The 14161-nt window shown below is 45.3% G+C and overlaps 1 protein-coding gene across 5 annotated transcripts in view; it reads right to left on the bottom strand.

The window, feature by feature from the left end:
• CDK20 (cyclin dependent kinase 20) overlaps positions 1 to 14161 on the bottom strand; it is a 56987-nt gene that overhangs the window by 20798 nt on the left and 22028 nt on the right. For 4 of the 5 annotated variants that reach the window (XR_008291346.1, XR_008291347.1, XM_053205374.1 and 1 more), the window contains exon 11: positions 12743 to 12952. Coding sequence is in view for 3 of the 5 variants with exons in the window: in XM_053205374.1 (XP_053061349.1) it covers positions 12743 to 12952 (210 nt within the window). In the remaining 2 variants the exon portion in view is untranslated. Of the gene's footprint in view, positions 1 to 8403; positions 12494 to 12742; positions 12953 to 14161 lie in introns of those variants that run through there. The other variant, XM_053205376.1, reaches the window with a different exon arrangement.

The raw sequence follows: 14161 nt of genomic DNA, 5'->3' as shown, positions 1-14161 counted from the left end.
GGGTCATGATCTTACAGTTTGTGAGTTCGAGCCCTGCACTGGGCTCTGTGCTGACAACATGGAGCCTTCTTGGGGTTCTCTCCCCTCCCTCTAGCTCTCTGCCCCTCCCCGACTCGTGCTCCCTCTCTCTCAAAAAAAATAAACTTAAAAAAAAAAAATGAAATAAGATGGGAGTCAGGAGGTAGGCATTGGGAGTGCCCATGCCAAACACTGGTCGTTACTTGTAGACCCAACAAGAAGAGAAGGAGCTCACAGGTGGATGCTACTGTACTACCCCAGCAGGAGGGAGGAAGGTTCCTTCCTCACCAGTACAGCCTAGCCAATGAGAGGCAGGCACAGCTCAGCCAATGAGAAGCCACTCAACTTCCGGCTCCCAGTTTACTCCAACAGACTTTTAGTTTACAACAGCTCCTCCCTATACCCCCTTTCCTCTATAAAAGAGCCTCTCTCTCCTTTATTTTCTGGACTCAGCTATAGTTTTGCCATGACCAGCTTGTCTTAAATTGCAATTCCCTGCTATTCCCAAATAAACCCATTTTTGCTAATAAAATAACTGGAAGTTTTATTTTCAAAGTTAACAATATTAAAGGCTGTAATTCACAACAAAGAAATAAAACCTATTACACCTATTAAAGAAACACCCCCAATAACCTTTATGAAGCAGATACAAGGAGAAACAGAGTGAAACACAATAATACTTAAATATTTATGGGGCGCCTGGGTGGCTCAGTCAGTTAAGCATCCGACTTTGGCTCAGGTCATGATCTCACGGTTCATGAGTTCGAGCCCTGCATCGGGCTCTGTGCTGACAGCTCGGAGCCTGGAGCCTGCTTCAGATTCTGTGTCTCCCTCTCTCTCTAGCCCTTCCCCTCTCAAGTTCTGTCTCTGTCTCTCTCTCTCTCAAAAATAAATAAACATTAAAAAAATAATAAATAAATAAATATTTATGAATATATTGTGACTTTTTGAGAGGGGGGAAGAAAAGAGAGAGAGAGAGGAAGGGAGAGAGAAAGAAAACCCCAAGCAGGCTCCATGCCCAGCGCAAAGCCCCACATGGGGCTTGATCCCACAACTGTGAGATAATGACCTGAACTGAAATCAAGAGTCAGTTGTTTAACTGACTAAGCCACCCAGGTGCCCCAGAATTAAATATATTATTATATAAAAATAAATAGTAACAATGCTCTCAGTCTAAGGCAGGCCAAGTAGACAAACAGTAAATAAATATAAGACCTAACAATATAATTAATGACAGAATTTGGATCTTTGCATCATAATAATGGAGACTACCCCTTCCCTGCAAGCACACACAAACTTTCACAGAACTTGAATATATCGTCACAAAGAAATCTCAGTAAATTCTATATGGTAAAGTAATACGACAGTCCCTGATCACAATGAAATGAAATGAAACTAGAAATTAATGGAAATATTAAATAAAATAGACAAGGTGCCAGCTAAAATAAGCACAAAAAAATGGGAAAAATCACATATATACAGAAAGAAATGACAAGGGGAAACAAATGTTCAAACAGAGGAAATTTAAGGGAAGAATCTCTAAAGACTATTCTAGACAACTGTATGCATAAAAAAGTTGAAAGCCTAGATACAGTGGGTAGTTTACTACAATATATTAAAATTTGATCTTAGCAGAGAAAGAAAAGCTTGAACAGACCAATTTCCATAGAAGACACTGAGAAAACTGTTTTAAAACTTCCCCACAAAAAAAAGCACCCAGCACCAAATAATGTCAAAAATAAATTCTACCAAACTGAAAAAACCATATAATCCCAATGTAACTTAAATTGTTCCAGGGCATTAAAAAAGAATGAAAACGTGCAGATTCCTCAAATGAAGTATAGCATTTATATGTAAACCTGATAAAGGAAGCTACAAAAACCTAAAGACCTACTTCACATAGATCTAAAATCCAACTAAAATACTAGCATTTAAAAAGCACTTTAAAAAGAAATATATGGGGTGCGTGGGTGGCTCAATCGGTTAAGTCTCCAACTTTGGTTTGGGTCGTGATCTCAGTTAGTGAGCTTGAGCCCAGCGATGGGCTCTGTGCTGGCAGCTCAGAGCCCGGAGCCTGCTTTAGATTCTGTGTCTCCCTCTCTCTTTGTCCCTCTCCCACTCGTGCTCTCTCTCAAAAAAAAAAAAAAAAAAAAAAAAAAAATATATATATATATATATATATATATATATATATATATATATATATAAAAGGAAATATGTGATTTAATACTTTAAAATCTAAAATCATCACCATAATAAACCTAAGAAGAAAAGTCCTGTAATTATATCTGCATGCTGAAAAAGGCTTTCACAAAATTCTACACCTTATCATGATTTTTAAAAACTAATAGTGAAGTTGGTGGGAATGCAAACTGGTGCAGCCGCTCTGGAAAACTGTATGGAGGTTCCTCAAAAAATTAAAAATAGAATTACCCCAGGGGCACCTGGGTGGCTTGGTCGGTTGGGCGGCCAACTTCGGCTCAGGTCATGATCTCGCGGTCCGTGAGTTCGAGCCCCGCGTCAGGCTCTGGGCTGACGGCTCAGAGCCTGGAGCCTGTTTCGGATTCTGTGTCTCCCTCTCACTCTGCCCCTCCCCTGTTCATGCTCTGTCTGTCTCTGTCTCAAAGATAAATAAACGTTAAAAAATTAAAAAAAAAAAATAGAATTACCCCACAACCCAGCAATAGCACTACTAGGAACTTATCCAAAGGATACAAGAGTGCTGCCTCATAGGGATACACGTACCCCAATGTTTATAGCATCACTATCAGCAATAGCTAAATCATGGCAAGAGGCCAAATTCATCAACTGATGAAAGGATAAAGAAGATGTGGTTTGTGTATAATGGGATACTACTTGGCAATGAGAAAGAATGAAATCTTGCCATTAGCAACAACAGGGATGGAATTGTAGGGTATTATGCTAAGTGAAATTAGTCAGAAAAAGACAGATATTATGTTTTTCATTCATATGTGGAATTAGAGAAACTTAACAGAAGACCACAGGGGAAGGGAAGGAAAAATAACTTACAGAGAGGGAGGCAAACCATAATAGACCCTTAAATACAGAGAACAAACTGAGGGTTGATGGGGGTGGGGGAAATGGGTGATGGGCATTGAGGAGGTCACTTGTTGGGAGGAGCACTGGGTGTTGCATGTAAGTGATGAATCATGGGAATCTATTCCCAAAGCCAAGACTACACTGTATATACCGTATGTTAGCTAACTTGACAATGAATTATTTTTAAAAATACGCTTTTATATAGTTTTAAAAAATCTTAAAAAAACTCTGAAAGACTGTTTTATTTGATACTTGCTGCCTGGTAATTAATTTGTAATGGTTATTTCTATTATCTAAAAGGTGTAAATATCTGGAGTTTTCAAACCAGAAACTGTCGCTTCTCTCTTCCACTCACATGCACATCTAATAAAGCTCATGGACTCTTTTTGAGAAAAAAAAAACAAAACAAAACTAATAGTCAAATAGTCATTGATGGCTTTTTCATTAACATCATTCCTGAAGCCAGCATCCCCCTCCCCCAGAGCGAAGCTCTCCAGGTCGGCCCACTATGCTCAGCTACATGGAGAAATGGCCACCAGTGCCAGCACTAATTAAGCACTAATTAACATTTCCTGGAAGTATTAGCCAGAGCATTCAGAGAAAAGAAAGCTGGATGCCGAAGGCTTGGAAAAAATAAGTATCTCTACTTTTGGATGATAAAGTATTTACCTAAAAAAATGAAGAGAATCCACTCATGCTCTGTCACTCTCTGTCTCTCAAGAATGAATAAATGTTAAAAAATAATTGGAAAAAAAAAGGGGGGTGCCTGGGTGTCTCAGTCAGTTGAGTGTCCGACTTCAGATCAGGTCGTGGTCTCGACGTCAGATCAGGCCTGCAGCTCCTGAGTTCAAGCCCCGCGTCGGGCTCTGTGCTGATATCTTGGAGCCTGGAGCCTGCTTTGGATTCTGTGTCTCCCTCTCTCTCTGCCCCTTCCCCACTCATGCTCTGTCTCTCTCTGTCTCTCAAGAATGAATAAACATTATAAATTAAGAGAATCAATTATAAAATAAATGCAAGTAGGAGAATTCAATAAGATGACAGAATATAAAACGAACAACAACATGGGAATGCGAGCTGGTGCAGCCACTCTGGAAAACAGGATGGAGGTTCCTCAAAAAACTAAAAATAGAACTACCCTTATGACCCAGCAATTGCACTACTAGGCATTTATCCACAGGATACAGGTGTGCTGTTTCGAAGGGACACTTGCACCCCCATGTTTATAGCAGCACTATCAACAATAGCCAAAGTATGGAAAGAGCCCAAATGTCCATCGATGGATGAATGGATAAAGAAGATGTGGTATATATATACAATGGAGTATTACTCGGCAATCAAAAAGAATGAAATCTTGCCATTTGCAACTACGTGGATGGAACTAGAGGGTATTATGCTAAGTGAAATTAGTCAGTCAGAGAAAGACAAAAATCATATGACTTCACTCATATGAGGACTTTAAGGGACAAAAACATGAACATAAAGGAAGGGAAACAAAAATAATATAAAAACAGGGAGGGGGACAAAACAGAAGAGACTCATAAATATGGAGAACAAACTGAGGGTTACTGGAGGGGTTGTGGGAGGGGGGATGGGCTAAATGAGGAAGGGACACTAAGGAATCTACTCCTGAAATCATTGTTGCACATATGCTAACTAATTTGGATGTAAATTTTAAAAAATAAAAAAATAAAATTAAAAAAAAAAAAAAAGAACAACAGCAACCTTCATTTAAACAAACACCACCTGGTTAGAAAACAATAGGACAGAAAATACTCTCACATATCAGTGGAACAAAAACAATAAAATACTTTGGAATAAAGTTAACAACAAGAAATGTGCTAAACTAATCTGAGAAAAAATATAAATCACTTCTGAAGAACAAAAAAGCAAACCTGAATTAATGGAAATACATCGTTTATTCTTGGACAGACTTTGCATCATAAAGATGTCCATTTTCTCCATGTTGGTATTTAAACTGAACTTGGTATCAATGAAAACATCATTTTCTTTCTAGGAGATAGAAAGTTCATATGAAAAATAAACATGAAAGTAGCTAAGGAGACCTTGAAAAAATAAAAGGGGAAGCAGACTTACGAGATATCACAACCATAATCCAGTTCTGCAATATCTCCATCATCTAAAAAGTTGTGTCCTTTATCAGTCCCTTCCATACCTAAGGACCACCAGTCTGCTGACAGTACAGATTATTCTCTTGGGACTGGACTTTCCAGAAATCGAATCCTACAGTATATCCATACTCTGTTGTAGCTGGCTTCTTTAGCTTGGCACGTTTCTGAGTTTCATCCACGTTGCTGCGCAGATCCACAACCTTGTTCTTTTTCCATGCTGAGTAATATTCCACTGAACACATATACCATTTTTATACATCCATTCGCCTGTTGATAAGCACTTGGGGTGCATCCAATTTGGCGATTATTACTAAAACTCCTACAAATATTTGTGTACAAGTCTTTTTGTGTAAAGATTTTTGTATCTCATGGGTAAATACCTAAAAGAGAAAGCTGCTGGAAAATATGGTAAGCACTTTTTAATACTGAAATGACTGTCAGACAATTCTCCAAAGTGTTGTGCCGCATCTTTGTAAACACGTGTTTAATTTCAGCTCTTTAGGACAATATGGTGCTGGATCTCACCATGGTTCTAAGTTGCATCTCACTGATGACTGATGGAGCTTCTCTCTCCATGTGCTAATGGCTGTTTATATTCTTTTGTGACGTGTTCAAATCTTCTGCCTAGTTTAAAAGTGGGACTGTCGCCTACCTACTGAGTGATAACAGCTCTTTATATATTCTAGACAAAGTCCTGAGACAGTTTGCATTATTATAAATTTTTTCTCCTAAGTTTTGCCTTTTGCTGAACAATGCTTTCAAAGAGCAAAATTTCTCAACTTGATGAAGTGCAATTTATTTTTTTCTTATACAGTCAGTTCTTTTTGTGTCCTAAGAAATCTTTACCTAGGAAAATTTTCTAGTCCACCAAAAAAAAAAAAAACCTATTAAAATTAAAAAACAAGCTTAGTAAGGCTGCTAGATACAAAATATACAAAATTCAAATGTATTCCCATGTATGTTTATATAGAAATAATTTTTATGTGTGCTATAGTATGTAAAGCAATTTATAAATGCAAAACTATGCATTTATAAATTATTTACACATTTCCATATATTTCTATATATGCTATATTCTAGCAAGGACAAATTAGAAAATTATTTTTTTAAACAATAACATTTAAAATAGTATAAAATACAAATAAGTAATTTTAATAAAATATATGCAAGCCCTCTTCACTTAAAACTACAAAACTTTGTTGAGAGACATAAGTAAAGTCCCCTCTAAATGGACATATTTTGGGGCGCCTGGGTGCCCCAGTCAGTTAAGTATCTGACTTCAACTTGGGTCATGATCTCACAGCTCATAGGTTCAAGCCCCGTGTCGGGCCTGCGCTGACAGCTCAGAGCCTGGAGCCTGCTTCGGATTCTGTGTCTCTCTCTCTCTCTGCCCCTCCCCCACTTGTGCTCCGTCTCTCTCTTGCTCTCTCTCTCTCTCAAAAATAAACATTACAAAAAAACTTTATAAGTAAATAGAGACATATATGCCTTATTTATGACTTAGGTTACATATTTAGATGTCAGCTGTCCCCAAATCAATCTATAGATTCAATGTCATCAAAATCTCAGTAAGCAGTTTAATAGAAATTGACAAGCTGACTTGAAAATTTTTACAGAAATCTAATTTTGAAATAAGAAAATGCTAGAGGGGGCGCCTGGGTGGCTCAGTCAGCTGGGCACCAGACTTCAGCTCAGGCCATGATCTCGTGGCTCATGAGTTCAAGCCCCGTGTCAGGCTCTGTGATAACAGTTCAGAACCTGGAGCCTGCTTTGGATACTGTGTCCCCCTCTCTCTCTGCCCCTCCCCTGCTCACGCTCTGTCCCTCTCATTCTCCGAAAAATAAACGTTAAAAAAGAAAGAAAGAAAGAAGCTGCTAGAGATCATGACTTACTTTAACGAGAGCCTGTGTCTTTCTCAAAGACAGACACACAGAGCAGTGGAAATCGATTCACACATGATGTTGGTATACTGACAAACAAAAGTGCTGATGTAATTCAGTGAAGAAAGGATGGCCTTTCCTACATGTTCCGGATATCCACTTGTAAATAAAAATGAACCTCAATGCTGACCTTGCACACACATATAATTTAACTTTAAACGATCTACATGTTGCACTTCCAAGTAATCCATGGGTAAGAGAAGTCACACAAAGCTGAGTCTAGGTGCCAGGGTTTCACCTGGGGGCCCACTAGGGTTGTTGGCAGCTCAGTCCCTTGTGGCTGCAGGCAGAACTGAAGTCTCCCTGGTGGTGAGGGGTGGGGCGTTCTCGGTTCCCAGGCCCCCCCCAACATGGCAGCCAATGACCGGTTCACGTGAGTTGCCCCCCAGGGCTCCAGCCTCTGACTTCTTCTGTGTCCAGCCAGAGAAACCTCTCTGCCTTCAAAGCACTCATGGGATTTCAGTGGGCCCACCCAGATCATTTTCCTTTAGCTGTGTAACAAACTTCTCATAATGCCTGTAGGTTTGACCAGTCTCCTTGAAATCCCACAAATTTTGTTCTACATAGTTCAGGCCAATTTTGAGGTGCATCCAAAATTATCTTTGCTGTATCTTCCTAGGAGGCTGATCTAATTATTATTGCAAAGCGTCCCTGAATATCTAGCAATGACTTTTATCTTGAAGTCTTCTGGCCTAACATTAATAGCTTATCAGCCTGCTTTTGGTTAGCATCTCCAGTGCGTGTCCTCTTCTCATCCTTTTCATTCCAAACGTCCTTAAGTGCTGTTTTTTGTTTTTTGGGTTTTTTAAAAGATTTTATTTTTAATAAATCTCCACACCCAATATGGGGCTTGAACCTACAACCCTGATATCAAGAGTCGCACGCTCTACCAAATGAGCCAGCCAGGGGCCCCAAAGTGTTCCATTTTAGAGTCTTATATTAACTTCTTAGGGCTGCAATAACAAATCAGGTGGCTTAAAAAAATATATATATTTTTATATATATTTATATATATATATATAGGGGCGCCTGGGTGGCGCAGTCGGTTAAGCGTCCAACTTCAGCCAGGTCACGATCTCGCGGTCCGTGAGAGCCCCGCGTCAGGCTCTGGGCTGATGGCTCAGAGCCTGGAGCCTGTTTCCGATTCTGTGTCTCCCTCTCTCTCTCTGCCCCTCCCCCGTTCATGCTCTGTCTCTCTCTGTCCCAAAAATAAATAAACGTTGAAAAAAAAAAATTTTAAAAAAATTTTTTTTAATTCTCTCATGGTTTTAGAGGCTAGAAGCCCAAAATCAAGGTGCTGGCAGGGCCCTTTCCTTCTAAAGACTCTAGGGCTTTCCTTGACTTGTCTGCCTCAGTGTGCACAGGGCTTTCTCTGTGTGTCTGTGTCTTCTCCTCCCTTTATGACAGCCCAACCTAAATCCAGGATGATTTTACCTGAGATCCTTAACCAGACACCATTTCCAAATAAGGTCACATTCTAAGGCTCTGTGTAGACATGAATTTGGGGGGTGGTGAGTGGGGATACCCTTTACCATCCTCTCCCGGTACATGTACAGAATTAGCAATCTCCAAATCTGAGCCAAATCTCAGTAGGGAATTGACCCTGCCCCATCCTCCTACAGGGCAACCCAAAAAACACGAGTGCTTGTGGCCAAAGCCTGCTGTCCACACAACAACCCATCCAGCGAATGCTGCCGGCCGCATCTGGGCCCTGTGGTGTGGCTAGTGCTCAGAGGGTCTGAGCCCCCGACTTCCCAGGGAGGCGTTACGTCTTGGGGATGTGGGGGCAGCACCTTGCAGGCTCAGCACAGCCACAGAAGCCTCCCTGTTGACCTAAAAATGGCATCCTCAGGACCCAGGCAGGCCTGGGTCATGTTGGGCTTTCCCTCTGCGCAAGGAAGGAGTTCCTGCTGTCCTCAGACCCGTGTCACATGCAAGGACCCTGGAGAAGGCCACCCTCTAGATAAACAGGAAAGAGCGATCCCGCAGTGCACAGGCCGCACTGCTGCCATCGCACGCGAAGGGCCCACCACTGCAGCCCACCTGCTAACGGGAACATCCCTGATAAATGTGGACCTAACTTCGGGCGGTCACCCTAGCCCGGGAAGCCCCAGGTAAGGACCAGCCACAGATGCACATTTACGCTCTCAGGCCATTGCCAGCGCTGCAGCCATGTGGCCAGAAACAAAGCATCTCGTCCAAAATTCTCCCTCTTGGTGAAGACCTCAGGAACCCTGGACTCCCCGCCCCCCCCCCAAGACATAAATGGCCATCACACATGTCTCCGCACATAGCAGACACCGCCTCCCCTCTGGAGACCCGGACATACCAACAGCGACCAAGGTACTCACTTCACTTCTCAAATACACAACACTCGAGCTCCCGAACGAACCTTATGAGCCTCATGGGGCACCGCACAAATGGCTGGCTCACACAAGCCCTGGTTCAAGGAGATAAAATCTGCACATTTCAGCCATCGGCCCGAAGACAGAATTACAGTAAAGTCATCAGAAGGGAAGCATATTGGAGTCCGACTCCACCTTTGATGTTTGGTTGCTGACAGCTTTTAGGCCTGCTGGTCCCCCGGCTCTGTTCCCAATCAGGCCGAGCAGATAAAGAGCACCTGCCGAGAACTCGACCCACAGAAACCCGGCCCCTGCGCACTAGCCCTCCCACCGCCTACTCCACCCACAGGAAGAGTAAGCCAGTCACTTGCTGGCCTCCAGCCATTCAGACCAGCCTCCTGGGAGCCACTGTCCCCAAAAGCAGATTGTTATATGGCAGATTACCTCTTCATATCCTCTTGGGGCTCATGTGGCTTCATCAGGCTTGATAAGCCAAATTTGGTGCCAGACTTGATCCTACCCCTTTTCCTCTCACGAGTTAAAGGTTACACGCTCCTCCATTTCTCTCTGCTACATGCGGCCTTGCCTAACAGACGTCCCTGCCCATCAGGACATGACTGAGCCCGCCCAATTCAAGGATCTTGGGCTGTTTAGTGCTTCCTAACCTTCTCCTAATGTAAATGCTGACATCACAAATTTCTTTTCTGCACCTAAGTTTAAAATCCACAAGACATGGTTACTGCTGTTCTACAGTCGGTACCCTCAGGTCTCCTTGCCTCCACCAGTGCTGTTCATCAACGTCTCCCGACACCCTGGGATACCAGCTTTGCTCATCTTCCTTCTGCTTCAAGTCCCACGCGTGTCCTTCTCACTGGTGGTGTGGCTGGTGCTAATTCTCCATTTTATCTGACATGCCTTCATTCCCCTTCATTCCTGAAGGACACTTTCTCTTCTAGAATTCCTGGCCAGCAATTATTTCTTCCAAGATACCATTCTACTGTCTCTGAGGTCCCACAGTTGCTGTTAAGAAGTCAGAGGCTGAAGGCAGTCTACGTCCCCAGGCTGCTTTCCTGGTCCTTGGATAATCTTCACTCTGACGGGCCCGTGTGCTTTCTTGGTCCTTGGATAATCTCAGTTCACTCTGACAGGCCCGTGTGCAGATCTATTTTGGTTTATCCCCCTTGGGGTTCACAGGCCTTCTTGATTCCAGAGATTAACGTCCTTAGTCTACTTTAGGAAAACATCTGCTGTCACCTCTTCAAATGTTGCCTTTGACCCATGCACTCCCTCACCTGCTCCTGCTACCAAATACCAGAATTTGTCATGGGTCTTCCTCTATGGCCTTGCTACTCAAAGTGTCGTCTGCGGACAGGCAGTACCAATACTACCAAGAAGCTTGTTAAAAAGTCAGAATTTAGTCACCCCCAGGGACTCACCGAATCGGAATCTGCATTTAAACAACATCTCGGTAGTTCACAATCCACCAAAGCCTGAGGAGCACTGTCTACATCTCCTCCCCTCTCTTCCCATTCACCTCACTCGACATCCCCATGTCACTCCAGGTAACCTCTCTTATGAACTTTTCACTGATGCAGAAAACACATAGACAGAAAAGTGCACAAAACACAAATATAGCACTCCATACATTGTTACAAAGCAAATATTCACGTCGCCATGCAAGTAAGAAACTGGAAGTTGCCAGAGGCCCACAAGCTCTCCTATGCCCCCCATTCTAGAGTGATTCCACTGTCCACCCTGCTATGACCCCCAGCCCCCGAGCTAACCTTTGTGCCCCATTTCTCTGTTCTGGAATTTCTACTTGGCTCTTTTCTAAATCTGTTGCGTCATTTTTCATAGTTCTGAGCTCTCTGTTCAAAGTCACCTCCCTGGATACAGAGGCCACAGCTGTCTCAGTGTGCAGCAAATGCAGCATCTGAAACCCTGTGGCTCTCCCGATGTCACCCGCGGTTCACCCAGCCACTGTGGCTGGTACTAGTTCCTCTCTCGTGGTCCCCTTAGCTCTAAACGTGTGCTGAATGCTACATTTGCAAACGGAAATAACATGAGGTCTCGGTGGTGTTCTCCTGGCCCAGGAAGGATTTTCGCAAACTCCTCCCAGGTGGCCGGGGTGCCAGGCTGCAGCCAGGGTGGGCAACTGCCAACCTTCACACCCTCCTCTTGGGCCGTACCACTCGACAACCCCCAAGTAAAAGGGGAGGCATGGGGCCTGACCCTCAGTGGCCCCGCACCCCAACTCGTCCCCTCAGCTCTCAAAGGTCTGTGGCCTCTCGGCTGCCTGGGGAAAGCGTCTCCAGGGCAAAGCAGCCGCAGCGTTGGGCTCAGCACTTGGTCTCCGCCGCATCTCCTGAGCCTCGGTCCGGACCCTTTTGTTGTACCTAGCTCTCTGCTCTCCACTACTGCGTGCGCTCTACTTCTCCAACTGCCCTTCGCAGACAAGTAACTGGGCATCACACCGTCTACCACTCCCAGGGAGAGCCTACGGCCTCCTCGTTTGCGTGACAGATTCTCAAACGCATCTGCGGATACCAATCACACTTACTCTGAAGTCTTCAACCATTGCAGAGTGGTTTATGAGAAATCTGTTTCACTAGACATTACTTGTTTGGTTTGCTGAGCTTAGTCCCTTTCCATTTGATTCCGTGCGCACATGAAGCTGCTCCAGGATACCCGCTCCTCCTGATATTTGGGACACCAGCCTGCCCGTCCTTTCCAGGGCCTCCTCCCCACCGGTGGGGACACTGCCTCCAGCCAAGAGCCACTTCGTCCACCTGTCACCGTAAACCCACTTTCCTGGTTTCTTCTCACCAAACCCTCCCGATGCCTGAGTCACTTCTAAACGGACATCCTGGTAACAGCCGCCTTTGGTGTCCTGGGCAAGCGCTCATGTTTTGTCAAACGTGCCTCAGCTTCTCCTGAGCTGGACCATAGCTGGGACTTGAAACAAGGGAAGGAAGGGTAAGAATGCAGAAGAGAGAAGGAACTGCAGGGAGAGGAAAGAACACAAGCAAGGTCAGGAGGCAGAAAGCAAGGGCACAGGCAGCCCACGACCCGGTCTCGCGGACACCCGGGGACTGGCAGAGGGGGGCCAGGGAGACGGGCTGTGCGGACAGCAGAATCATTGCCTGGTCTGCCACAGCAAGCGCCCAGCTCCAGGCGCCCCCCATCACAGTGTCCACGACCCTGGGGGACGGCTAGGACACGCAGAGGCTCCTGAGAGCCAGTCACTCACCAGCAGGAAAGGGCCCTCTGGATGCTCGCAGGCCTGCAAAGCAGACGAGAATGTAGGCAGGCGGAAGGAGGCCTGCTCCCACCCGTTGTCCGCTCCCCAAGCCTTGATGAGGCCACGCTCATCCACGGTGATGGCCAGCTGGAGCCGAGGGAAGGTCACCACGTCCACCAGAGCAGCGGGCTGCAGAGGGCTTGACCAGATCTCTGTGCCCTGGGCAACAACAAAAGGAACATAACAACTTTCTTGGGGGCTGTTCGTTTCACAAACGTACTGTTTTTGTTCGTTCAACAATCATTCCCTAGTGCGCACAGGGGATGCACAGGGGGGAAGAGAAGGGTCCCCACCCTCACGGGATCCACGCAGCAAAGAGCACAACACAGACGTTGGAGAGCAGTGGATAAACTGAGGGTGTGTGGAAATTCCCCAGGGCTGAGAGGCCCCACCAGCACTGGGGGGCGGGGGGCCAGGCGTGCACACGGTGGTTACCCAGCTCCACTGAGGAAGGCCGGCCAGGGAGCGCAGCCTGGGCCACTATGGCTGCATAGAGAGAACTTCTCGCCTGTCCTCAGGCAGCCCCATTTAGATCGGCTAACTCAGGCTCGCAGGTATGAATATTCACAGGGCATGTCTGTGCCGCCCCGCGCAGAACACCCCCTTTCCTACGGCGTGCCCTGGCCGAGGCCCGAGCTGGGTGATTCCACAGCCTCTCCCAGGACTGTACAACTGGAATCGGTGGTAAAGAGTCAGTGCCAGTAGGCCCAGGGTACTTGAAGGGCGGCAGAGAACCATCCACTAACCACTGTCCCAGTGTCCCAGGGCTGCCCCCTGGGCTTCCTTTCCAGTGCCGGGTCATTACGACCTTGTTCTAGCACATGTTCATTGCACCAAGATCTGTATCTCTTTCCAACCAGATGTCTGACTCCTCCATGGGTTGCTTTCTCAGCTGATTTCTGTTGCTCAAGCAGCAAGGTGATGACCATCATCAACCAGCAAGAGCTCGGCGAGCAGGAGCTGGGCACCAGTGATGGGGGAAGGGCAGGGAGTATTGAGGAACACAGCGTCAGTGAAGAAGGCAAGAGACTCCTGGTTGCAGGAGGTCAGGGGGACAGATTGCAGGAACGCACCAGGGACCACAGGCCACACGCCTGCCACAGGAAGGAAGGGAGCTCTGCTGGTGGCACCAAGACTGATGCCAGAAAAAGACAAACTCAAACCCTAGAATTCTCCGGGGGCAGTGGATACAACCGGATGGACAGCCAGATCAGACACCAGTATCACCAGTCAAAAATGTGGTCTCAACAGATTAGGAATATTTATTCACTTCCAGAAAAGCAAAATGTTAGTTCGCCTCTTGGCTTGGTGTGAACAGCTTTTACACAATGATTGTAATACTAAGAATACACATTATTATGTGGGGAC

The sequence above is a fragment of the Acinonyx jubatus genome, chromosome D4, assembly GCF_027475565.1.
Source record: "Acinonyx jubatus isolate Ajub_Pintada_27869175 chromosome D4, VMU_Ajub_asm_v1.0, whole genome shotgun sequence".
In the NCBI taxonomy this organism is placed as follows: Eukaryota; Metazoa; Chordata; class Mammalia; order Carnivora; family Felidae; genus Acinonyx; species Acinonyx jubatus.
Note: the sequence above shows the minus strand (reverse complement) of the source record. Positions and strands in the feature narration are given on the sequence as shown.